The 25,628-nt window shown below is 37.7% G+C and overlaps 3 protein-coding genes across 16 annotated transcripts; 1 reads left to right on the top strand and 2 right to left on the bottom strand.

Annotated features, from left to right (window-relative positions):
• Window positions 1-10: 10 nt before the first annotated feature.
• Window positions 11-7,584, bottom strand: prkag1 (protein kinase, AMP-activated, gamma 1 non-catalytic subunit). Of its 2 annotated transcripts, XR_013909021.1 has the most exons (14): window positions 7,055-7,584; window positions 5,962-6,013; window positions 5,779-5,879; window positions 5,616-5,697; window positions 5,460-5,518; window positions 5,249-5,294; window positions 5,107-5,161; window positions 3,762-3,888; window positions 3,404-3,569; window positions 3,268-3,305; window positions 2,964-3,110; window positions 1,846-1,945; window positions 1,653-1,739; window positions 11-1,497 (listed from the first exon to the last, which is right to left on the bottom strand). XR_013909021.1 is itself a non-coding variant. In XM_026168049.2 (13 exons), exons 1-12 carry the CDS (start codon window positions 7,061-7,063, stop codon window positions 1,847-1,849), a joined length of 981 nt encoding a protein of 326 aa, XP_026023834.1. In that variant the 5' UTR covers window positions 7,064-7,584; the 3' UTR covers window positions 11-1,739; window position 1,846. The 2 variants fall into 2 exon arrangements, 1 of the variants encoding a protein (XP_026023834.1); XM_026168049.2 differs by having other exon boundaries at window positions 11-1,739.
• Window positions 6,750-25,580, top strand: LOC113022548 (zinc finger protein Eos). 13 transcript variants are annotated; one of them, XM_080301290.1, is made up of 8 exons: window positions 6,750-6,982; window positions 18,575-18,632; window positions 18,737-18,844; window positions 19,478-19,732; window positions 19,976-20,143; window positions 20,257-20,406; window positions 20,617-20,748; window positions 21,103-25,580. In XM_080301290.1, the coding sequence occupies exons 2-8, from the start codon at window positions 18,593-18,595 to the stop codon at window positions 21,987-21,989; spliced, it is 1,740 nt and encodes a 579-aa protein (XP_080157416.1). In that variant the 5' UTR covers window positions 6,750-6,982; window positions 18,575-18,592; the 3' UTR covers window positions 21,990-25,580. The 13 variants fall into 13 exon arrangements, with proteins under 13 accessions (XP_080157416.1, XP_080157420.1, XP_080157414.1 ...); XM_080301294.1 differs by having other exon boundaries at window positions 6,966-6,982; window positions 18,740-18,844; XM_080301288.1 differs by lacking the exon at window positions 6,750-6,982 and adding an exon at window positions 12,685-14,308.
• rhebl1 (Ras homolog, mTORC1 binding like 1) lies at window positions 9,550-14,841 on the bottom strand. Its single transcript, XM_026168050.2, has 8 exons — window positions 14,417-14,841; window positions 12,628-12,699; window positions 12,442-12,509; window positions 12,250-12,332; window positions 11,776-11,832; window positions 11,604-11,651; window positions 11,377-11,458; window positions 9,550-11,274 (listed from the first exon to the last, which is right to left on the bottom strand). The coding sequence occupies exons 1-8, from the start codon at window positions 14,466-14,468 to the stop codon at window positions 11,182-11,184; spliced, it is 555 nt and encodes a 184-aa protein (XP_026023835.1). The 5' UTR covers window positions 14,469-14,841; the 3' UTR covers window positions 9,550-11,181.
• Window positions 25,581-25,628: the final 48 nt, after the last annotated feature.

Raw genomic sequence — 25,628 nt, 5'->3', positions numbered from 1 at the left:
TAAATACAAGCACTCTTAAAGAACCTTTATTGCTCATTGTTTAAATTATAATATCACTGTAGATTAGTACAAAAACTGTGCAGTTACATAGTTGTACACAATCCATTTCACATATCCTAAAACAGGAAGTGTGACATGTTCCTCACTTTATCTTCTTTAGAAAATAGAAAACGCTGGTATGTAGTGATTTTGATAAAGTCAGTCCTCTAAACGCAAAAAACCCCATAAAAACTACATAAACCTATAACAGCCGATGTTCTGACACAGTAAATAAATCACATCAACACAACACAGAACAAAGAAAACAAAAGTAGAATAACTGAAAGTAATGGGCAAATTAACAAAGTAGGACTGTTTTTTTAACAGAATGAGATTTTGGAGCACTGAAGCCATAAGCAGATCCCTTTACGACTAATAATGACACCGGGGTGTGTGTGGGTGGGTGTGTGTGTGTGTGTGTGTGTGTGTGTGTGGGGGGGGGGGGGGGGGGGGGGGGTCTCTTGAGTAAAGTATAGAATCCATTACACATGCAGTTATAAGACAACACACTAAAATGGCAAAATATAACACCTATAAATATCCGGAGACAAGCACTCAAAGAGGATACAGCACAGTTAATGGTTGTCTTCAACAGCAAATTCATTTTAGACTTCACTCTAAGTGCTCTTCCAGGTTTGCTTCGTGGCTGTCTGGCTACACAACAGATTGAACTCTGAGGCCTTGGATTCTTTACAGAAACCTCATTCAGGTGTTTTGGGGGAAACTTATCAGGCCAAATAATGGTTCATTCTTAACTGAAAGGTACTGAGTGGCTGTATCCACTGCATCATGCTGATACTCGAGTAGAAAGGGCAGTCTAAGGCTGCACACCTCCACCAAAGCTTTCATCCAGATAATTTTTTTTTTTAAACCAAATGAATTTGAAAGGTCAGTGATTTTTATGTTGGCCCCAGTTTTATATATCAAGTAAAGGGGAACGGGTCACAAAACCTTGGTGGAGGTAACTACTCAATAAGTCTTTGCACATTGGAAGGGTGAAGTGGTTCAAATTGAATATGGTAGTTTGTATGTACGTATGTATTTATTTTACCAGCATTTATATAATCAAGTTAACTGAATGAGGAGTAATATCAATAACATCATACTACTACTTACTTAATCAGAGAACAAGGCTCAGAAAAGGCTCTGATGTGTTAAGAGAGTGCTGATCAATCCAAGCTGCACAGTTCAAAATCACCCTATTGACAGGCTTTATCTGTGTAGATTTCAGCTTTAGATCAGAAGAAAAGTGATGCCAGCAAAAGGCAAAACAGGAAAATCAGTTTTCCTGTGAGGTTACAGACTATTTTATTATTGGAAATGTCTAACTGTCCTATATGTTGCTGGGTATTCCTGAGCAGCTACAGCTCCCCTCCAGAGGATTCTTGTGCTTCTGCATCTTTCTTGGTTTTCCAGTGACTCAAAATTTGGCTCAATTTACAGGAGGTTCTGTATAAGCTGTAGAACCAAAAAAATATTTTATATAGTTTAAAATTCACAATATTTTGGTTTCTGTAGACAAATAGAATTATTCATGGGTAAATTACAAAAAAAACAAAACAAACAAAAATTATTGATAGAACTTCCATTTGCTGTCATAATTCCCCTCTTACAGGCTTGGTTATCTCCTCTCCTATGCTCTGGTGTCACCTTTAAAATGTGCAGCCTTTCATTTTTTGAGTAACTTTTCCAATTTGTCCCTGTAGGCAGAAAAATCAAATAATCACTTCAAGTTTATGTTCAGTGAATCCCCCTTATATAAAAAAAATAAAAAATAGGTAGGCTTCAGTACAGAAGTGTACGTACTCTATTCTCTATCTGTAAGCACTAAGGCTTGGAGGATATCCGAAAGGGAGACGATTCCCTTCACCACCTCGTGCTCATCCACTACCACCAGCCTGTGCACCTGCAGGGAACACAAGAACATCGTTGGTGTTACACTTATCTCAGCAAGGTACCATTTTTACATAAGGAACGTGGAGAGAAACTGGTGTAAGACAAACTGTACACAGACAGCAGCTTTGATAGCAGAAGTAATAAAGAGTTGTTTTTTTTTAATATGATTTCAAATTATGTTTTGAAACAATTATGACAAGAGGTGTGCACACAAATACCACACAAAAAGGCCCCGGCATGGATTCAAATGCAGGATGTTCTTGCTGTGAGGCAAACGGGGGTGTGCTATTATTATGGTGCTGATTTTTTTTAATGTATACTTAGTTCTTTAACTGAGTAGTTTGGAATAAATCACAAATTTAACAATACCTATTTTGTCCATCTACATGGCCTTGCTGCAAACCCTCGGTTTATCCTCTTTTTGAAACAATGTAGTAATATGCTAATTAGACATGTGGTAATACTGATTATAATCCTAATCCTCATTCATCTCATAGTGAGCCTTGATACAGCCTCTGAATTTCTCCTCTGCCTGAAACAAACAGCTTTAGCATCTTTCCCTTTAAGGCCACCCTCTCTTTAGCCAGCCTTCTCCTGATTTGCTGCACCTCTCAAACAGAATGTTTGAACAGCAGGTGGGTGAGGCTTCTATAGTCACAGGCAGAGCTGTGTTCCTACAATGACCATCACAGGGATATCACCTCTCACTGAAATCATACAGACCTAACAATGGGGGGGGGGGGGGGGGGGGGGACTCTGAAACAGAGCATGAGAGAATACTTTTACCTAAACTGACCTCAATATTTTAAACTTTTATATTATATAGATGGAAAGAGAACATAATGAAAGGCATAATAAGTCCCCTTTTAATGAATATTTAATTTTTCCTACAGCTGCAGTGACAAAACACTGAAAGTTAAAGCTCAAAATCTGCTACTCAGATTATGCATGATAAGGAGCTTAAATAGTGGATGATTGACACATGCAGTAGATAATGTGAACAAATAATGTGTACATCCTCTTCTCACCTCAGCCTCCACCAGTCTGTTGATAATGGCCTCGAGGGTGTCATGCCTGTTGCATGTCAGCACTCCTTCAAAGTACTGTGAGCGATGCTGCAAGGCTTTGGTCACCGTCACATCCAGGTTGTTGTACGTCTTCTCTGCTGCTAGATTCTGTAAAAAGACATGCTCTTATATGATGCTTCTAATGCATTGTTCATGATTTACTGTCATCATAAAAGTGCATTTATGGTGTCACAGACAGCACAATGTGCCCTGTCAGATGGTGGTGAGACACCTAAACAGCATGCAGTGAGTGCTTATAACTTACTATAACATCAAATTTTGAGTAAATGTCCACCACTCGACCTGCGAGACAGACACAGCACAATGGAGCATAAAATTCAAGATTTCTGAGATGGTTAATGGAAAACCAACAGGGGCATCATTTCAGTCAGTCCTCATACCTTTGTCATCAACAACAGGGAGCGCTGACACTCTCTGCTCAACAAAAATACCCAGAGCTGTGTAGAGCGGTGTGTCTGCACGGACCACTGCTATGTTCTTGAAAGTCCCGATATTCAGTTCTTCTAAAGTTTGCCTCAAGAACGAGGGTTTTGGCATCTCTGCTATCTGAAAACATAACAAGCATTTTAGATAACTGAATAAAAACTGTGGGTGTTTTAGTTAAGGAAATGAGATATTCCCAGACTACTTAACTGCAGACTCTTCTCTATTCAAAACAAAAATGAAGATGGCAGATGATTTAAAGTACTTAATGCAGCTGCAGTGTGGTGAGGAGGTGAGGAGCCCCGGGGGACTTACAAAAAGCTTCAAGAACTTGAGAATCCTCTTGTGTGTGAGAATATAGAGCGTGTTCCCCGTCAGCGGGTCAATTACAGGCAATCTGTGAATCTTGTTCTTCAGCAGAGATGACACAGCATCGTACAAACTGTAACACAGAAAGTTAGTTAAAGTTATTTAGTCTGCTAAATGAGACAGAAAACGACTGAATAAAATATTATGAAGAGACACATTGATGAGCAACTTTATTAGTTACACCTGTTCAGCTGCTCATTAATGCAATTATCTAGTCAGCCAATCACATGGCAGCAGCTCAATGCATGTAGACAGATTTTACTCTGAACACTGCATGTTTGTTAGCATTTCAGAAACTGGTTATCTAATGGGATTTTCCTGCACAGACATATCTAGGGTTTTTTAATAATTAAAAAAAAAAACAAAAAAAAAAAACACAACACTAAAAAGGTGAAAAATGCCTCGGTGATGCCAGAGGTCAGAGGAGAATGGCCAGACTGCCTCAAGCTGATAGGAAGGTAAGAGTAACTCAAACAAACACTTTCTGCATACCAACCAAAGTATGCAGAAGAAAATCCCTGAACACACAACACACTGAAGCTTAAAGCAGAAAACACTGAAAACATCTGGAGCATCAAGAGATGAAAAATATAACAAAGATCGTCCATGACTGCCGAACAGCTAGAATCCAATTTCAGACAAGAATGAGACAACATTCCTCTTCTAAAAGTCCAGCAGCTTGTCTCCTCTGTTTCCAAACTGTTGTGAAAATGAGAGGCAATGATGCAACAATGGTGTTATATAGCCCTTTAAACCGCCAATCATGTGTTTTATTGTGAATCTCAGCCCATCACCACTTGCCCTATTTTTTGTTGTTGTCGGTTTTTTGGGGGGTGAAGGGGGGTGGAGGGGTTACTTTATTTTTTAGTTATTTGATTTGTATGCGAGTGTTGTGTTTATATGATTATTTGTGCAAAATGTGAATACAAAGAAGAAAAGACACACTTTTTCAAAAAAAAAAAAAAAAAAAAAAAAAAGGACGCTACACATAGCTAAATATGGCCATGTCCCAACATTTGAGATGCGTTGTTGACATCGAATTCAAAATTATTGTGGGTGGGTTTGCCATGTTTGGCAAACATGCATTTCATTCGTTTTTATTTAGATTTCAACACAGGATCCCAAGGTTTGGGGGAATCGAGGTTGTATACTCTAGCCTTTCCTTCTCAATAGTATATCTATGCAAAGTGATTCTGGTCAACAAACTAACATCCAAAGGGACTTTTCAGAGTTTAATATTATAGTGCAAATAAGCATTCACAAACTTAAAATAGCACATTCTGTTACTTACCTTGCATTAGGAGATATGCTAACCAGGGGCTTGAAAGAGTCTTGAAGATACAACTCTATTGGAAATAAGAAAAGACAAATATGAATTTTCCCTTTAAGATATTACAAGTACATTATGTTACATATTATTAAAGGATTTTCACCTCTCCAGGTTTCAATTTTGTGCTCTTCCAACTCATATATCTGAACCTGAAAATTTACAATAAGTGAATGGAGGGATCAAGTAATGCAGAAACGAAGAGAAAGTGCATGTTTGACCAAAAATAAGGTAAAATATACATAACTAAAACAACCGTGGATGGAGTTTAAGTTTGAGATTTAATTGGTTACATCTATTCAGTGTCTACATCTTACCAATGGAGATTTGTAATAGCGATGAAGAATGTTAATGAAGTCTGTGATGGTTAGCATACCTGCAGAGCAGAAACAGGAGTCCATTATTATTCAACTTCTTTCTTTTCTTTTTTTTTAATTTTTAGTGCAACAGAGCCAAATGAAAGTTACTCTTACCAACGAAACACTGCTTCTTGCTATCCCATAAAGGCGCAGCTCGCACCCCGTTAGAAACAAGAGCAAAAAAGGCCTTTTTCACCTGAGGATGAATTGCACAACAGATTAAAGCTATACTAGATCATGAAAAATACATGTATTTAATTTAGGGCTTTTGTTTTACCTGAAGTGATGTATCAAACACAACTAATTTGGAGCTGGTGGGCACAAGGTCATAACAACGATGGGACTTCATAAACCTGGTGTACACATTGTGTTCTGGATCTACAGGAATGAGAATCAGCTGTCACTATTTTCTAAAAATAACTGTTTCCCAGCATGACAGACTGTGTTGCAAGCCCCTTACCTTCAATGACTGGGTCCTTCTTGCTCTCAAGATCATCAATAGTTACTGGAATCTGAAAGATAACGTTTATATCACCAAATGAAGTAATATTTTTTGGTTGCGTTCTATTATATCACACCAATATTGCTCTGACGCTACAACACTTTATTTTATACATTTTAATATTTACAATTTTTGGGGCACAAAAGAGATACATCCATACAAAGCATTTCTAGAAATAACCTGATATTTCTAGAAGTGGTTATTTCTAGAAAAATGGTTGTGTTTATGTAAAGTTTCGCAACCTGATATATTGGGTAAGATGTGGGAATGTCTGTTTTTGACATGCACGACAAAGTCAGATCTGAAGTTTATTGTTTGTTTTAAAGAAGTTTATCGTAGCTGATGTCGGAAAAAAGTTTAAAGACCGTGAGAAGTACAGCCCAATGAGTCCTCTGATAAACATGTATTCACTGGAAGTGTCGCTGACAGGTCAGCTGTTTCCAGAGGAGTCATGAAAACCACGAAAATGTGAACAGTTTCATTGTTTATGACTTGACTCTGAGACGTGGGTAACTGTACTTTAACACCGAGCCATAGACTGCACTTAAGCAGCTGGCTAAACATCAAACAGTATAACTTTGCAGTCAAATAAGATCCTCTGTAATTAGTGAGATAATTTAGTGATTTCTAGGTGTCCAAAAAGACTCGGTTACACTGACAAGTAACGAAACTTTGGAAAATAAATAAATAAATACTATAACAGAAAGGTTAGCGGAGTATTACCTAGCCTGTCAGTCAGTTGACATTACTGAGCCTGTCGAGGTGACTTTCTATTTACGCTAAGGCTCTTAAGCTGCGTCATTATGTCGCGTATTGTTACATTTGACTGGTAATTGTGACAGGTACCGGGACTGATAATTATATCCGTTTTCCTGACAACTGACTAAGCGCAATAATAAGCGGGTTGGCCCCAACGACCACTCCACCAAGAATTTGCTCGCTAGCTAGCTTGTACCGTTAGCATGCTTCAAAAAGTCGGGTAAGTTCATTTGGTTTAAACGTGAGAAAGCTGGGTGGAAAACCTCTCTGTATATGCAAGCTACTAACTTACACACTCCATGTTCCATTCGCTGATTCGCTTCTCTGTAGCCGGTTTCGTGTGCAGCTCTCCAAACCTCGAAGGTCTTCCGCTAACTAACTAACAACGATCAGCATGAATGGTTGTGTTGTCTCTGCCGTAATTGCCGTAATATTGCCGCTCTCCAGGGATGTCTTTTTAGCTCTGAAGCAGGTAGCGCTCAGGAGTAAAGAATTTGTGGTTTGTTTTATTATTGTGTAAATAAAAAAGCGTTTAGGAGTCCTATGGAATATTACTTTTAAGGAAAACTGAAAAATTCCCCAACTATTTAGAGTTACTCTGTTGTCTTGGAACTCTTGCATTCAGATGCTACGTAAAGTTTGGTTGAACAAAAAAAAGTTAACGCTTAAGAAAATCTTCTCTAGTGCTTTTTGGCTCAGACAACTTCTTACACTGTAATAAAACGGGAATGGTTGGTGATATTAAAGTCCTGTTTGTGGCACATTAGTATATGTGAGGGGGCAAACTCCTCAAGATGGGTGGTGACCATGGTGGCCATTTAGAAGTCGTCCATCTTGGATACAACTTTTGTTTTTTTTTTCAATAGGAAGAGGGCCATGTGACACATCAGACTTATTGGTAATGTCACAAGAAAAACAATGGTGTGCTTGGTTTCATCCAGTATCCGTAGTTTCAGGTGCTGTACATCTCGTATCTTCACACTATAGACAATTGCCTTCAGATGACCCCAAAGATAAAAGTCTAAGGGGGTCAGATCGGGAGACCTTGGGGGCCATTCAACTGGCCCACGACGACCAATCCACTTTCCAGGAAACTGTTCATCTAGGAATGCTCGGACCTGGCACCCATAATGTGGTGGTGCACCATCTTCTGGAAAAACTCAGGGAACGTGCCAGCTTCAGTGCATAAAGAGGGAAACACATCATCATGTAGCAATTTCAAATATCCAGTGGCCTTGAGGTTTCCATTGATGAAGAATGGACCCACTATTGTTGTACCCCATATACCAAACCATCACTTTTGTTGTTCCAACAGTCTTGGAGGGATCCATCCAATGTGGGTTAGTGTCAGACCAATAGCAGTGGTTTTGTTTGTTAACTTCACCGTTCACATAAAAGTTTGCCTCATCACTGAACAAAATCTTCTGCATGAACTGAGGGTCCTGTTCCAATTTTTTGTTTTGCCCATTCTGCAAATTCTGTGCGCCGATCTGGGTCATCCTTGTTGAGATGCTGCAGCAGCTGGAGTTTGTAAGGGTGCCATTTGTGAGTAGCTAATATCCACCGAAGGATGTTCGACTAATGCCACTCTCCAGCGACATGCGACAAGTGCTACGCTGTGGGCTCTTGCTGAATGAAGCTAGGACAGCCACTGATGTTTCTTCATTAGTGACAGTTTGCTTGTGTCCACATTTTGGCAAATCAAACACGGAACCAGTTTCACGAAACTTAGCAAGCAGTTTGCTGACTGTAGCATGGGAGTTGAGTGGTCTCGTAGGGTGTCTTGCATTGAAATCTGCTGCAGTGACCCAGTTGTGTGTGTGTGTGTGTGTGTGTGTATGCACAATTTTACACCTGATAACTGTTTTGCAGAGCAGTAGAAGCATCTCCCTTTATGAATATTATCAGAAATACCACCAGTATCTCTTTTATAAGGCAAAAACATTGTGACTTAATTGCAGTTTTTGGAAAAATACAATTTTGGTTTGACTCAAATATAATGCCAGTACTAACTACCAGTACCATTTATTTTCAAATAATATAAATATGGCTATTTTACAGGACACTGAAAACCCAAATCACACCTCTAAATTTCTAAAAAAAACAAAAGAAAAAAAAACCTTTACTACACTGAACTCAATATATTTCCTTACTCCTTCTCTTTGTATTTTCCACAGTGATTTATTTCTTCCTCATTAATAGCTGAACTTTTATCTGGTGAGACTTCTGCACTGTATCTGCATCATCTGTATCACATAAACAAAGAACTACACGCAACTTAAATCCCATAGCTTTATTATTATTTGTGATTTTTTTTTAAAAGAAAGTATGTCAATATGAATATTTAACATGATTTCAAAACTGAAAAAGAACCCCTTTTTATGCATTTAGTTTAAGTAGCTTTGGGAATCACTATAGAACAACAAAAAAAACCCAATTTGAATCATCTGCTAACAGCAAAAAATTTTCATCACATATATCACCAATATAATCAATATTCACAATATAAGGATGCTCTAATATATTGGTATCTGCATATAATTGTCCTATTGACCGTCATTGGCCTGTTAAATAATACTAGATGGACTGATGTCAGCAGTTATAGTTTCTCTATTGAGTAACATCAAATTTGAATGGGTAGAGTACTCAAATCTTGTAGTAAAGGGCAATAAAACTTAAAATTAAAAAATAAAATAAAATTCTTGTACAAAAAGCAGATTTAATAAAACTAATTTCACAAGCTAAGTTCCAAAAAGGAACGGGGGGGCAAAGTCATCAGGCACATCAGATGAGTAACAGATTTATTTATATACAAAACTGTTTACAGCAAGATTTCTGAATCAACATTGACCCATAGGAAAATATTGGTGTTCAGGTGTACGACACCTACACCCAAGGTGTCAAGTTAACAGAAGGGGGGAAAAATACTTTTAAGAGCACCTTGAGTCATGAAAGGAAGCAGATGAGGGAGTTTGAACAACAGTAAGGCACAAGACACAGCATCACCAGCTTCTGTTCAACCATCGTCATCAATTTGCAGCTATTCATTCAGCACAGCACTTGATAAAAAGTTACAATTAACCACTAAAGGTACAACATCGGGATTATGGGGAGAAGCTCCACAGTTTGTCACATATTCATAAGGCTACAGATTCTATGAGGAAAAACAAAAAACACATCATCATTAAGGACCTCAAGTATCTGACTGCAACCATGCAAGTCCACAGTTTGAATTCAGTGGACTGCATACCATACTGACTTGGCTTTATCGAACCCACAGGAACCATCAAATCAAAACCACCAGATCAAAAAAGATAATAATAAATTCTAAGCTAACTCAGGCATTTTGCCACTTAACCTTACACAATGTTAAAAAGTATTTAAAAAAAAAACAACCCCTCAATGTTCATAATTAACAATGCACATATATGCATAAACTCTACTTAGGATATTTAAGAGAGCAAAACTGCATCACTCAAGAGATAACCAATGATACCAAAAACCAATTTCTAAGATTAAATTTTTATTTTTTTTTTAAAAAGGCCATAAGTGGTAAATAGCAAAGATCTACTCAAATCTATCCTAAATCTCTGAGTGCTGTCCATAACATCTTTATTACAGTTAATCAGAAATTAAAATGTAGAAACAATGACAGTCTGTTTATCAGAACCTAAGATGTGAGTTGTCAAATATTTGAATATATAACAGACTTCTCTTGTCATAAAGACACAGCCCCACAGTTCATTAGTGAAAAGGTACCTGAAGATGAGGAGACAAAGTTATTACAGTGAGGACTGTGAAACCACAGTGGGATATCTAATGTACAATGTCAGTATAGGCTATCCAAGGAAACCCACCATTTGTAAGAAACAATGACACTTTAACACCACATTTAAAGCAATGTGAACTGCGACTCTGCATCGATGCCAAAAAAGACCAGCTGAAGTAATACACCAGTCCTCGGAAAGACCATTAACCAGCCATCACTGGAGAGTAATAAGGCATATGCCAGTGATTTCTCAAAGATTAGGGGGGGAAATGATGCAATCAACATGAAGCAACAAATCTGAATGTCTAATTTTTTTTCCGAGGATTTTGTTCAACTCAAAAAAAAAAAAAATCAAAAAAAAAAAATCAAGATTATGCCCAGACGTAGCTTACATTTCAATATTGGAAGGTGGTGTTCATCAAAGATGCTGCTTTGTTTAAAACAGAGTTTAATCCTTGTTTTAGAAACTTCTGTCTCAGTTTATCAACTGTCTGAGCAGTTGCTTTGCTATGTAAATTAATCTAACATCACAATGAAGCAGAAAAGTTCCACCGCTGTGTCTTGGTGTCGGTGAGGTCACGATTGGCAAGCTGGTGAAGTTGTGCCTCCTGTCTTCAGTAAGTTAGCTTACTGATGTGTTGGATACACTTTCACATCACAATGCACTTCTTCTCCTCTGGGGGAGCATTGCCATCAGCTTTCTCCATCTCCAAAATGATCCGCTTGAAAACCTCCACAGCAGTCTGCATCGCAAGAATTTTGCCATTAGAGTGTTAATGTTCTCAGAAATTAATGTGGACTCGCTAGCATTCAGAGTTAGCATTCAATAAGATATTTCTCACTACCTCGTTTTCCTTGGCTGAGGACTCCATGAATGCAGCACCCCAGGAATCAGCAAGTTTTTTTCCCTCCTCTGGCTTGATAACCCTGAAAGGAAAAAAAAAAACAAGCAAAAAAACAAACAAACAAAAATAAATACATAAATATTAGAATATTAAAAACAAAAAGGTGCCATTGGTACAGTTACCATTCTACTAAGATATATTTTTACACTTTCCGAAATCTGGATTACCTTTCCATATGGAGATCTTTTTTGTTCCCTACAAGAACAGTTGGGACCCTAAAAAGACAAAAGCCTGATTGTATTAAACATAACTTAAAGAGAAAAAAAAAAAAAAGAAAAGAAAAGGGAACAAAAATACAACATAGAAAATATTGAAATTTAAAGAACCAGCTAAACTTACTGAATCTTCCCAACCATGTCTAGCAGTTTATCATGTAGAACCTGCACAACTTCAAAACTGAACAGAAAGATATTTCAGCATGTGAGACACTGATCAGACAGTAGATTTAACATACATCTTATGTATCTATAATTTATCACGATAAACATTTTGTACAAAAAAAACCTAAAAAAAAAACCAAAAAAAAACTACAGCCTGGAAAATTATAATAAAGTGGATTTGATTGAAAAACACTTTATGACAGTAAGAAAAAAGAGAATATAACATGACTGCAAAAAATAAGGGTAAAAAAAAGACTACACTTGTGTTTTCTGATTAGTGTATTATCAGCTTCCCTCGGAGGCTATATCTGAAAATATGTCAAATCACAGTGTTGGTATGATTTTCTGGAAACATAAAGCATGGCAGTTGTAGTACAAAGAGTCTGGAAACCTGTGCTAGTGTATCCAAAATTAGTCCCAATCATCAACTCACCTCTTCATGGAAGTCACTGAATAGACAAGGACATAGCCATGGATGTCCATTGAGTGGGATTGTGGAAAAATTGAGTACTCATCCTACAGACAAGGGCAAATAAGACATCTGAGCACATGTTATGACATGGGCAAATTATCGACTGAAAACAAATGCTCGGCGTTAGTTTACATATTAACATAAACTACTTACTTGTCCAGCTGTATCAACTAGCTGAAGATTGAAGTCTTGACCATTCACACTGACCATTTTGTTAAAGGCTTTGTTAAAGGAAAGAAAGGTGAACTAGTTTTACAATTCGCTATATGCAATCAAACAGGAAAAAATGTCTTTGTTGTAACACTGTACCAAAAAAGAAAAAACTAATGGCAAACTTACTGTTTTCAATGGTGGGGTCATAGGAATCGACAAACTGCCCTTCCACAAACTGTATTGTAAGGGATGACTTTCCTGAGCGTTAAAAAATAAAATAAAAACATAAACAAACATTATGCAGTTAGTTACAATTATTCTGAGACATGATTTAAACATCTTGTGCTTGTTGTTGATTTCTTGATCATTTAAGCCTTTATACTGTAGATAAGTAATTTTAACGCACTACAAATCCTACAAATTCTGTAACCTGGTCAGGAATTTAAGATGTATTGCCACAGATGTATTGCCACAGTAAATGTTTCACATAGTTATTTTAATGTCCAATTATAGTCCCCCTGTGGTATCTAGATAAGCTAACATGTTTTAAAAGTTAGGTAATGAAAGCAAAGGATGGCTGGCAAAAAGTGGAGGACTGTTCTTCTGATAGGCAACTGCCTCGAGTGCCAGTGTCCTGCAGGTTTTAGATATCACCCTTTGTCAACGTACCTGAATCAAATGATTAGTTTATTACCAGGCCTCTGGAGAACTTCAGCACATGTTGGGGAGGTAATTTAGCCATTTGAATCAGCTGTGTTGGATCAAGAACACATCTAAAACCTGCAGGACACCGGCACTTGAGACCTTGAGTTGCCTACCCCTGTAGACGTATCTGCTATACAACCATAAAATGCTGACATGTAGCATTCCTATGGGGTTATGTTCTGTTACAGCTATAAACGTTTTATGAGTATATACAAATTTTATGTAGGCATGTAAATGAATTTAGAATTATAATTTATCTAAGTAATGATGTGATAAAAGTTTTCACAGTGACAAAAAAACCCTGATATTTCTCTGTAAAACACCTGTACATATTATAGTACAGTTTCTGAATCAGAACTGTAGATTATTTAATTATGGACATACAGAAAGAGAAACGTTTTTAAGTGCTATTTCAAAAGAACACAGTTTTAAAGGAAGTACTGTACAAAGTCTTAAATCTTAAAGATACTAACAATTAAGTTAAATTACATGTATATTTCTTTAAATACCAGAATTTTTACTTTTTTAAAAAAATTTCTAATTAGGTAATTAGGTTTAGTTTTCAGTTAGTGGGTTTGTTCATTTCAGTTTGGTTTTTATTATTTTAGTTTCATTTTTAGTTTCTGTGACAAATACTGATATTTCTCTGTAAAACACATGCACCTATTACTATACCGATGCTGATTCAAAACTGTAGTTGATTTATTTGTAGACTTTTAGAAAGAAACTCTCTTTCAAGAGTTTTGTTTTGTTTTTTAAAACAACAGATTTTAAAAGGACATACTTTACACTCTCCTTTTTAATACAGACGCCGACACTTGTGTAAACAAAAAGTCACTAGGCCAGAACAACAAATTATGGCGCTTCATTGGTCACACAATGAGGTTTCATAATTTAAACTAATTTAAATAATACAATAAGAGGTTTATTCTTGTTGCAGATTGAGTTTCTTAAAATCTGGACGTTATGATTGACCTGCTAAGCTAGAAGTTTGGAGCACACATTACTTGGCACTCCACCAGGGTATCCCCGGCTAAGTTTATTTTCACCGGTCACCTTTCATCTAGAAACGTGTGGATACAACTGTACAGCAACACTGGTTGACTTGAAGGTGCTTTAGTAGTTAATGTAGAAGAGAAAAAAAGAGCCCTGAGAAACAAAGGTAAGCTAGCGTTACTGTTGTACTTCGGATACGCTCACAAGGAAAACAAAGCCAGGACGTTAGCCTGTTACCCAAGCTAGCTGTGCAAGAGCTCGAACCTGTACTCACCTACAGACCGGTAACCTATAACGGCGATCTTTCTGTATTTCGGTTGAGGCATTGTAGTGAAAAACGGTGTTGAGTAAGTCTTTGAAAAATGTAGTACGCCACCTATATTTACTATCTAAGCAAACTTTTATCGCCACATTCGTCTCGCGTCACGTGACAACAACAAACTTTTTCGAGCCGCCGCTCGAGTTCTCCGCTGGGCCTCAAACTGGAACTGCAGAGTTTAGCTACCGTAAATACAGCTTATAGTCGTATAAAACTAAGCCCCTGCCTTCATCCAGTACATCATCGATTCTGGTGGGTATTCTGAAAGGATGTAACTGTCGTTCCAACCCAAAGTGGAAACGGGGAGGGGGGGAGGGAAAAAAAAAGCTGGTTCAACGCGGTCGCTGCTATCTGCAAGTCAAACTGACGGAAACTGTCATTGTGTAAGCACACCGTCGTAAAATCAGCCCACACGTCAGAGCGGCACGGGCCGTTTGCACAGCAGAGGTCACTCTTTGTACGTCCCAGCGTGTGCGTGACCACCATACTTACTTTTTTTTAGACTTTTCCAGACCGACCTTCAATGCACAGTACTCGGAGAAATGTCAGATAAAGCAGTGTTGATTTTCCAAGTTTCAGTGCAGACATGATTTTTTTAGACTTAGGGGGCATTCTACAATTGGGGGACAATTTACTTAAAAAATAATAATAAGCAATAAATCAAAGGTAAACGTTTTATGATATATATTATTTGTTGTGTGCTATGCAATTTTAAAGATATTGTGTGGAGAGAGATTTGTAAGTAATTTTGGACCCGCTGAAGTCTAAAAGAAATTACTGTATCTCTGGCAAATACATACTCAGGACTGTTTAATAATATTTCATATGTTTTTAATAAATGTTTGTAATGTTTGTTTTATATGTATAGTACCAGAGTTGCATATCTGTGCTAGTTTTAGCGTTTTCTTGGAAAAAGATGTCAGCTGCAGAATGTGATGTAGTGTGAAAGTCGAGAATGAATTTGGGTAACATGTTAAAATGACACTCAGAAAAGATTAAGGAAAAATAAAAAATATGCCAAAGAGGACTGACTTTTGGTCTAGCCATGGTATTAGCACATGTCAACTCCTTTTTGTCATGTTGCTTACTTTTTTGTCTCTTCCTTTTCCAGGCCAAGTAGGTTTCAGGAAGTTGATTGCACACACGCTGTGGGAAACAATTTGCAGAATATAATTATTGTTCTTTAAAATATGTTGATGTTGAATAAATGGTTTAAAAAATATAAGGGACATATATGGATGAACAGAAATTGTGGATTTATATCTTATTTTAACTGTTATATTTGACATGGTTACCAAGAAGCTGGGATGAGAGAGTAGGAGTTATAGGTTTGGACTATTTAATTAGTTTTTAGGGAGGTTTTTTTTTTTAACTTTTTTTTTAATTATTATTCTTAATTCAGTTTAGTTTCAGTTAGTTTCATAGCAGGTTTGACCATTTGAGTTTTTGTTGTTTGAAAATGTTCAGATTTTTTATTTATTTATTTAGTTAGTCAGTTTCAGTCTTTGTAAGTATTGTTTGGAGGGCATATGTGAGACGCACGATTTAGGAAAACTAGTATAACGTTCAGTCTTGTAGAAATCCAAGGTCTCAATAAACACTTCCACCAAAGTGTCATCATAAGGAAGATTGTTTCCACCACTAATTAATTTTTTTTTCCTGTAAGTTGATCAGGCTATCTAACGTGAAAATTGGAGATAATAACTTGACATTTTTCACTTGCTTCTTTTTGTTGTCATTTTTCTTCAGTGGCAGAAACAAGCCTTAATATCACCACACATGTTGTAATAACAAATTTTACCAAACCAACAAATACTAAAACAACATTTCCTCTAAATGTTTTATTTCCTTTTGGTTTTTTCACAAAATAATTTCAGTTATTTTTAGTTTTTTAAATCTTTTTAAAATGCATTTCATCAGCTTATAATGTATTTATTCAAAATATGAATCTCAAAGATAACCGCTAAAGGATATCATTTTAATACACTGGAAAAAACCACACAATTTACCTTTTGTAAACACAGTAGAGTATGTGGCAGGAAGAGAAAAGTACCCAGCTCTGATCCACAGCAGTAGTGGGAAAAGTATTATGATTCCTTGCTGAGTACAATTATCTGTATATTGATGCAAAACACTTTTAAAAACAGTCTGATGGGAAGAGGAATCACTCATTGCTGGATCAGTGACTAAAACCTTTGCCCAGGTCTTTAAAACCTGTATGAGCACCACCGGGAAAATGTGCAAAAAAATTAGTGCTAGTGCCAGCTGCCACAAACATATATACTAAAACTGAAATAAAAAGAAACGTGTATTTAATTATTTATTTAGGCTGGGTTAAACAATGCCGCAGCGGAATACATTTATTTGAGTGACTTGTTTATATGTTCAGCTGAAGTCATAATCATGTTTAAAAAAAAACGTATTCTCTAACAGTGAAGATGCATACCTCACCATTTAGTTATTTCGTTTAAGACAAGACATACTGGGAATTGATCAGGAGCTGTAAAGAAATCTCTCTCCAGAAGAATGCAGTCCTAGGAACAGAAAGCATACTGCATAGAACCCACAGGCTTGGGATCTTAGCATCTGTTGTGTGTTAACACAATGCCATAATCTTCCCAGGAGTGGATGTGCTAGCAAATTCACGCCAAGGTCAAACCATGCAGTGCTCAGAAAAAATGCCAAAAAAAACCCAAGACTCACATCTTGGACTCCATATTCCTCAGTTAGCATGTAAATGATAAAGTTCATGACAGTACAATTAGAAAATGACTGAACAAGTATGACTTGTTTTTAAAGGGTTGCCATGAGAAACAATCTTCTCTCTTAAAAGAATATAGCAGCACAGCTAAGGTTTGCAAGGTTACTTTTGAAGAAACCATTAACAAAGAAATCTTGGGCTATGAGCCGGGTGATGGTTGTGCAGTTAACCAGAGCTCTGGGAAACGGGTAGCTGTTGCTGCGTTGGAGATGTAACCCGGAAATTATTTGAAGCTGGAGGTAAACCCTGCCAGGAAATGCTGCTGTCATAATCAAACAGATGAAAATACGGAATAAGCTCACTGAAACGGCCCTTACAGGGAAAGGTAATTTAGTAGTTACTGGACAACTGGGCAGCTTTAAAACTACTGCTTCTGTGGTGTTGTTTTATACAAGTCAGCTTTAAAGCTGCTAGGGGAGCAGGCCAACAGCTAGCGGGCAAGCTGTAGCATTGTGGCTGGCTGTGGGTGCCATAGCAACCGTTTAGGAAACACTGGCAGTAGTGGCTAGCTCGTTAGGCTAGCGTTGGTTTGTTATGCTAGCGTTAAACACGACGCCGAGGAGTGTCCAAGTCAGCCCTAGTTAATTATTGTCACAAGTCAGCGCTATCTACTCGCATCGCCGCGCATGTTACTTAATTCCAACTTTGCTCCGTGCTTTCTAGCAAGCTGTCGGTGATGGCACACCGCCGTAACGTTAAAGTGTTAAGTTTAGCTAACTTGGCCAACGGTAATTTCCATCACATGCAGTAGGCTAACGTTAGCCGCCAAGGCCGTAAACTTAGGTTACCTCAACGCCACCGTTATGTAAACGTTTGCACCGTTTTTTGTCGTTTATTGTCTCAATTTCCGATTTAATCTTTCTCATGTTAGATTAGCGCAACTTTAAGTCACTTTAGCAGCGTTGTCATCGCTCACCTCAATTGTTAGGGAGTCTTATCTGGGGTTGGTAAGGTTAGGTATGATGCTGAGATTAGCTGCTAGTTAATTATTTTTTTTGATTGATCTTATTGATAGCAACAGACACGGATTTGATTTGATTTTTTTAAATTGTTGTTGTTATAAATGAATGGCCGTTCTTGCGCCGCAACAACAAATTAACGATATTACGTCTTAGTTAGAAAATTAAATGTAAGCGTTTATTTAGTTTTTTATCCCTTTGTTAATTGAAAGGGGTGTAGTCTAACGTGCTGTTTACAATCTAAGCCACACCACAATTACTTGATTTCAGAAAATGTCACGTTCCGACCTCAACCTGCAATAATTCATGTTTAAAGAATTAAGCGATTGTAGACAAATGGTTAGGTTTGTGTGCGTGAAAGAGAATTTATGTTTGTCACAAATGTCATTTCAGTATTCAGTCTGAACTAGTATGGATGTTGATGACTGCAATGGACGGTCTTACATATCAGGTGCAGCTCTGATTTATTTAGTCACCCATATATACTTACCTTCTAAATTAGGCATGTTTTTTTTTTTTAAATGATATATCTTATTTTGGTTCTTTTCTTGGCAGCAGGTAGTGGAGACTCTTCATTGGAAAGAGAGTTTTCTGGAGCTCTTGGAGGTCCAACAGTGAGCACCCCAAACAGCAAGGAAAACTCTCCCAGTCGCTCCCTCAGTGGTCAGTGAGAACTTATAGCATCTTCATTAGTTCCATCTATATGAAGCTTTTTATTCTCTCAGTGTGATTGTCAAATTTTTATTTTCTAATCTAGATAAATATTTTTATAATCTTCTTCTCATAATCAGATTATGTTTATACATTAATAATATGAATTTTAAATTAACTTACTGGAGCAGCACTATTCACCCTACAGTGCTGGGGAAAGTATTTTACAGCATTGTGAACTACATCCCATGATTTCCCACTTACATGTTTAAGATCACCGAACAAAATTTAAATATAGTCCAAGCAAATACATTATATAACATATATAACTGCAATCAAGCATTTGTGATAACTAGCAGTGATTCTTTCACATTGCTGTGGAGGAATTTTGGCTCACACATCTTTGGAGAATTGTTTTCAAAATGTTTTGAAAACACTGTTGGGTTTTCAAACATAAATGACCTGTTTAAGCTCATGCCAAAGCATCTCAATCTGATTTAAGTCCGGATACTGACTAGGCCACTCCAAAATCTTTTTTTTTTTAATTTTATTTTTTTTAATTTTTAGCCAGTCTGAAGTAGGCTTGCTGGTGTGTTTCCAATTATTGTTTTGCTGTATAACACAAATGCGCTTGTACTTCTGTAGCCAACTCCATTAAAGTGGAGTTGTATAGTGATGAAGACCCAGGTCGGAGTACTGAAGATGAGCGAGGAGAGCGGGTGGAGGAAGGAGGTCCAGAGCAAGGTTCTGAGGCTGTCACAAGCTATAGAGAGCTCACCAATTCTGAAACTATGCCAAGTGGAGCCACCAGACTGCCAAATGGAAAGCTCAAGTGTGACATCTGTGGAATGATCTGCATTGGGCCTAATGTGCTTATGGTGCACAAACGCAGCCACACAGGTGATCAGTCAGTTGAGTTTGGATAAATATAGAGATGGTATCTTTGCTTGTTATTAATGAAACTAGGTCAGATGAGGGGGGGGACGACATCTTGGAATTTTATAGAAAATCAGCATTGTATACAATTGATGTACTATATTGACTTAAAAAAAACCCTTTGAGGTATAGTTGCAACTAACTCAAATTTTTTGAAATATAAATTATGCTTAAGAGGTTGAGTTACCAAGTTTAAGTTTTCTACAGGTGAGCGACCATTTCAGTGTAATCAGTGTGGCGCGTCCTTCACTCAAAAGGGAAACCTACTCCGCCACATCAAGCTGCACTCAGGGGAGAAGCCCTTTAAATGTCCCTTCTGCAGCTATGCCTGTCGAAGACGGGATGCACTTACCGGCCATCTTCGCACTCATGCAGGTAGGACAGATTCAAGCCCGGTAGGTGTTTGTGTGTTGTTTGCTTCAGTTTTGTTTTTTCCATTGTAGTGTACAATAACAGTGAAAATGCTGTATTTCCACTTGTTTTACCAGTGTCTTCTCCAACTGTTGGGAAGCCGTATAAGTGCAGCTATTGTGGCCGTAGTTACAAGCAGCAAAGCACTCTGGAGGAGCACCGTGAGCGCTGTCATAGCTATTTACAGAGTCTGGATTTCCAGCAGCCAACCAGTGCACCAAATTCAGGTATGTGTTCATAGATATAACTTGCACAGTATGGTGTTAAAGAAATACCAGCCTCCTAAAGGGAGTGTAGTAGCATTTAATGTAGACATGTAGTTTGCCAGCTTAGCAAGTTAACGCTTAGAACCCACTTTATCCAAACCGGAATTTAGGCAAACACAAATAGAAAATCCTAAAATAAAAGTAATAATAGTTTGTTTATACTCTGTACAGGAGAGGAAATGAGAGAGCTAGAGTTTATACCAGATCCTCTACTGCAGCCATCCTCAGACAAGATGGCATTTATCGATCGGCTCGCCAACAGCATCACCAAACGCAAGAGATCCACGCCACAAAAATTTGTAGGTGAGCATTTGGTCTCAGTGTGGACGGTTTCAGGAAACTCAGAAAGCAATAATCATTACTTGAATTGGAATACAGCATGAAGTAAGACAGAAATCTTTTGTTGTGCTTATATTACCAGCCACTATAATTTTAGATATCCAATTAGCACACAGTATTTATTTGGTTAGGAAAGGTCTGAAAGCTGCTCTCAGTATAGCAATCTAACTGAAAAAAGAAACACACAAAGAAAAAACTAAGTTTTGAGCATCTTGTAAAATTAGGAAAATAACCAGCATCATCGTAAAATAGAGAATGTATCCAAAATGCTGACTGTCATTGTACTGTATTATAAAGTCATATCTTTCTGTGTTGCAGGGCAGAAGCACATACGCCTCAACCTTGCAGATACACCTTACAAGCTCACTGCTAGTTTGGATAAAGATGGAGACATGCACCCAGTGGACCTTGATGCCCCACACTTTACTGGTCTGGGAGGAGAATATGTAGGTGTTGCAGGTACTGGAAGAGGAGGGGTATCAGACACACTCAGATCCTTGCACCTTCCCACCAGTCACTCTTCAAGTTTATCAGAACTCAGGCCGATTCACAGCTTCAGTCATGCTCCTGTTCCCCTTGGGCCAAGGTTAGATTGCACAGGGGCAGGAGCTGGCCTGGGAGCTGTGGGTGTTGGGAGCAGGGAGGCAGCAGAGGGTCACGAAGACCTGCCTCCGGGTCGAAATCACGCCCCTTCTCCTAGCAATGGCTGCCAGGATTCTACGGACACAGAAAGCATGGCAGATGAGCCTTACAACAGCTGTGCTCCGACTCCGACTTTGTACAGTAACAACGGCCATCACCTCCTCCACTCTAACAACTATAACCCAGCACCTCCACCCATCGCACACCACAGGAGTCGGGGCAGACACAGCCCCAGTCATGCCAAAGACCGGGAGATGAAAAGAGAGGATGGAGGCCATTCTGCTCTCCCTCCTCCCACACATGCTCCAACACCGAGCTCACCTACGGCACCCTCTTCTACCTCCAAGGAGACTTTTCGGGTTGTAGACGGGGAGGGGCGAGCTGTACGCTCTTTCCGCTGCGAGCACTGCCGCGTGCTTTTCCTGGACCATGTTATGTTTACAATCCACATGGGTTGCCATGGTTTTCGGCAGCCTTTTGAGTGCAACATCTGTGGCCATCGCAGCCAGGATCGCTATGAATTTTCTTCGCACATTGTCCGTGGAGAGCACATCTTTGACTGAGAATAAAAGGACAGCCTGCTGCCCTTAGTTTTTTTTAAATTTTTTTATTTTACACTGAGAATGGGAACTGGTTGAGTTTGGTCTGCACAAAAGCGAAAGGCATCTGTGATGATGTGAAACTGATGTTCCTAACGACACCGACACAGTTGGCATTAGTGGAAAGCTCGTGTATATGTTTAAAGAATTAGAGTAGTAGTTGCTTTCTGTCCACTTTTAACAAGAAATCTATATTAAATTATTAAAGTAGATGAAGAGCCAACACTTTTTCATCCACAGATGTGCCTTGCTCTAAAATTCTGAATTTTAGCTCTGCTGCACACATTATTGTAGACAAATCTGACTTTTGTTGCTGAAATCTTTCACCCCTTGCACACTTTAGCAGAGATGAAAGAAAATGCTAAATATAAAGTTTGTAGGCTTGCAATCCCTACAGAATTTTTTTGACACCTTCTAAAAGCACTTTTTCCAATTAAGTGATTCTCAAACAGACTTTAGGTTCGGCCAGGTTTTTTCCTAGCCTGGGGTTGATTCTGTACAAGTTTTATAATGCAAAGTAAAGTGCAGACCAAACTTAAAAACCAAGTCCAAGTCATGTAGACTTTAATGTTTGAGGGTTTGTCATTGGAATAGAAATGCACTTTGGTTTCAGTGTGAATGGAGTGAACAGAGTGTGTGTGTGTGTGTGTGTGTGTGTCTGAGAGAAAGGAAAGCTGCAAGATTGTGTGTGATTGTTTTTGAAAGTAAATTTAAAACGTAAAATGGAAAATGAAGGCCTTTATTCCTGTGAGTGAATGCCGTGTTGGAAGTGTATGAATTGTTTTCCTTTTCTATAACTGCTTTTGTTGCACTGATACCTGCCAGAATACAATGACTATATTAAACTATTTTATAGAATACATTAATGACCTGCACATTTCTCTGAAAATGTGAGGGAAAAACAGGTGGAATGTTTTTCTCACTAGGAACAGGATTCGAGCATCACTGCCACAACTTGAGAGATTACCGAAGGAGGTTAAGGTGTTCGTTTTCTCCCCGTACAAAAACTCCCTCATACGGCAAACCAACAATAATAATCAACAAATCTGCTTATGCTGTATTTAAACATGATTTTGGTGTTGCGTCATTGTCCCGTGCCTTTCTACACGTTTCTGACCAGACTGAAGGATGTGAGATATAAAATCATTTCTGTCTTGTAGTTGACTGTAGCTTTTTAATCTATCTAACAGAAGTCTGGCTCCCCCCACCACCCCCAACAGTTTTATCAGCAAAGATCAATTCTGATGCCTGAGCAATGTTGATGATGATGAAATGTGCATGGCTTTTGAAACATGCTGCTATGACATGGGTGTGCAGTAAATCAGTAGCACTTCACTACCGTCCTCATGGGTTAGAAACAAAGACTTTTATTTACATTTTTTTCCTGTTAGGACATTTTAAACCAGTCGCTTGAGTTACAATAGAACGAAATGGGAGTCTTTCACAAGGGGAAAAAAATATCCTGTCTTGGTCATTTGTGTGGAAATGAAATGTGAAGAGAAATGTGTCAGCTTTTGGTTCTATTTATTTTCATATTAAAACAGCAGAGATGGTTGTTGTAATCTCTGTGAGTAATTAGTTTAACACAAGCACAATACGTTTACTGTTGAGAAGGATGCTTTGAATTCTAAATTGAAGACTTGTGCACAAAAATTAAAACTTAATTGATGTTGACTGTAGCTAGGGTTTCTTTTCACATCCTCAACAACAACAAAGATCAATCTGGGACATGGTGACAGATTTACCAAAGATACACAGATATTTGCAGAGAAGACTGGAAAAACAGTGACTCTAGTCAAATTCATCAAGTAACTTGATCCCATTAGTTTTTTTTTTAAGTTCAGACAGTGTCTTATTGAGTAAAGTTTCCCTTGTAGTTATAACTGGTATTTCCTATTTTCATAATAGATGCCCAAGAAATATTACTTCCTGTAGAACCTTCACAGTCAGATCTAAGCATATTTTGGGTCATGTCAGTGTTTGAGAATACTGAACTTTATCTTGACTTATATTTAAACAGCTTTCTGGATGTTTTGTTCTACAAAGAGAAATAAAATAGTAATCATTTTTAAACTGTTTTTAAGATCAGCAGTACCGTGGTTCTCTATAAGCACCAAATAATTTCCCCAATGCTGAGCCAAAGAACCACTGTTTCCTACTGTTAAGCACTTTTCCCTACTACAGTGGCAAAAAAATGAAAACATAAAGTAAATAATATTTGTACATAAAGTATAAGTTACAAGAAAACCTCAAGGTGTTCTTGTTCTTTTAATAACGCTGTTATTAAAGCCTTGATATATTCAAATTTTTTTCTCTTTGCAGAAGATCTTTGAAAATACATGACATAATGTTCAGCTTGTTTCATTTGATGGTGGATTAATTGTTACAAGTGGATCTACATTTGTTTGGTTATTGTTTCAGTCCTTTATTGTCAAAGTGCAGTAAGGTGATCTGGTTGCCACTCTAGTAACACAACCTAAACACATTTTAAATTTTTGTTTCTCATCAGGTTACGGTACTTTAATATTCTAATCATCTTGCCTTAATTTGTGAGCAGACTGTTAAATTAAGTTGGGACTGACGTTAGTTTGCAAATCAGAATCTGAAAGTTTCTTGGGAGTCTAAAAATCTACAAAACATTTGCAGTAACACCAAAGCTAGCAGTGTCACTTCATATCATCTTACACTGTGTATATTCTCATTTAGGCCCACGTGACTTTTCTCCAGTTGGTGTGACGTGCGTGAATTGGGTTGTTGCTGCTGTGCCTTCCGCTGGAGGTCTTAAATGTGTTTTATGTCTAAACGGTTCAAATTTATTTTCAGTGTGAAACTTTATGCTGTGTTAGTGCAAGAGGCTCCATGTTTTGAGTATACCTCAACCCACCACTCAGTGACCCTGCCCAAAACTAGTCTTTTTTTTTTTTACCAACAATCCATTAAATACTAATTCATCAAAAGGACTTGGGTAATGCTACTTAGGAGCCAAAGAAAAAATACTGAAATAACTTAATATTTGATGTATCCAGTTTTGTTGACCTTCAGTGAAATATTGTACAAAAACATTCAAAGTAAAAAGGTTTTACTCTATTCAATGGTTCAGTTCTTTGACAGAATTTGGATATTTAATTAACAAGTTCTGCATTATTAGTGGAGCAAATTCACCATTAATTCATGTGTGCTACAATGGTAATGTGCTTTTAAACCTGATGCATGTGGTACCAATGCTGTTTGCTCCTCAGCTTACACCCAGCCACCTGTTTTAATCTTAAAGACAACCAAATAAACAGTCTACTCCAGTTTTAGCCTATACTTACAAAAATAAACTCCAGCTTTGTGGTATTCTGTGTTTTTAAACTTTCCTTGTTGCACTTTGTTCTTTTCAGTTTTTCTAACCTGCATTTCCCTGCTCTCCAAGTGGTCTGATATCGCTTTAAGTAACCGCAGAGCGTTTTTAAATGTATCATATGTAATTTTGCATTTGCATAATTTGATCTTAAGCTACTGTTAGTTTTGTACTGTAAAAAAAGTTATTCCAAATAAAATATTTGAGCAGTTTGTCTTTCCTATGAGTAAACATCGTTCAATTAATGAGCTTCACACGTT

This window comes from Astatotilapia calliptera, chromosome 5, assembly GCF_964374335.1.
Source record: "Astatotilapia calliptera chromosome 5, fAstCal68.1, whole genome shotgun sequence".
NCBI classification, from domain to species: Eukaryota; Metazoa; Chordata; class Actinopteri; order Cichliformes; family Cichlidae; genus Astatotilapia; species Astatotilapia calliptera.
This window is presented reverse-complemented; position numbering and strand designations above follow the sequence as displayed.

Bases quoted from the DNA above. Each gene is read 5' to 3' on its own strand.
- prkag1 (XM_026168049.2), bottom strand. The intron at 3,889-5,106 runs GTAAGTAACAGA...TCTGTGTTACAG, and splicing joins AGCATATCTCCTAATGCAAG to TTTGTACGATGCTGTGTCAT. The intron at 3,306-3,403 runs GTATGAGGACTG...TCTGTCTCGCAG, and splicing joins CCCTGTTGTTGATGACAAAG to GTCGAGTGGTGGACATTTAC.
- rhebl1 (XM_026168050.2), bottom strand. From the start codon at position 14,468: ATGCCTCAACCGAAATACAGAAAGATCGCCGTTATAGGTTACCGGTCT. The intron at 12,510-12,627 runs GTAAGTTTGCCA...CCTTTAACAAAG, and splicing joins TGACCCCACCATTGAAAACA to CCTTTAACAAAATGGTCAGT. The intron at 11,459-11,603 runs GTAATCCAGATT...TTTTCCTTTCAG, and splicing joins AAAGATCTCCATATGGAAAG to GGTTATCAAGCCAGAGGAGG.
- LOC113022548 (XM_026168040.2), top strand. From the start codon at position 17,502: ATGAAAATACGGAATAAGCTCACTGAAACGGCCCTTACAGGGAAAG. The intron at 19,733-19,975 runs GTGATCAGTCAG...AGTTTTCTACAG, and splicing joins GCACAAACGCAGCCACACAG to GTGAGCGACCATTTCAGTGT. The intron at 20,407-20,616 runs GTATGTGTTCAT...TACTCTGTACAG, and splicing joins AACCAGTGCACCAAATTCAG to GAGAGGAAATGAGAGAGCTA.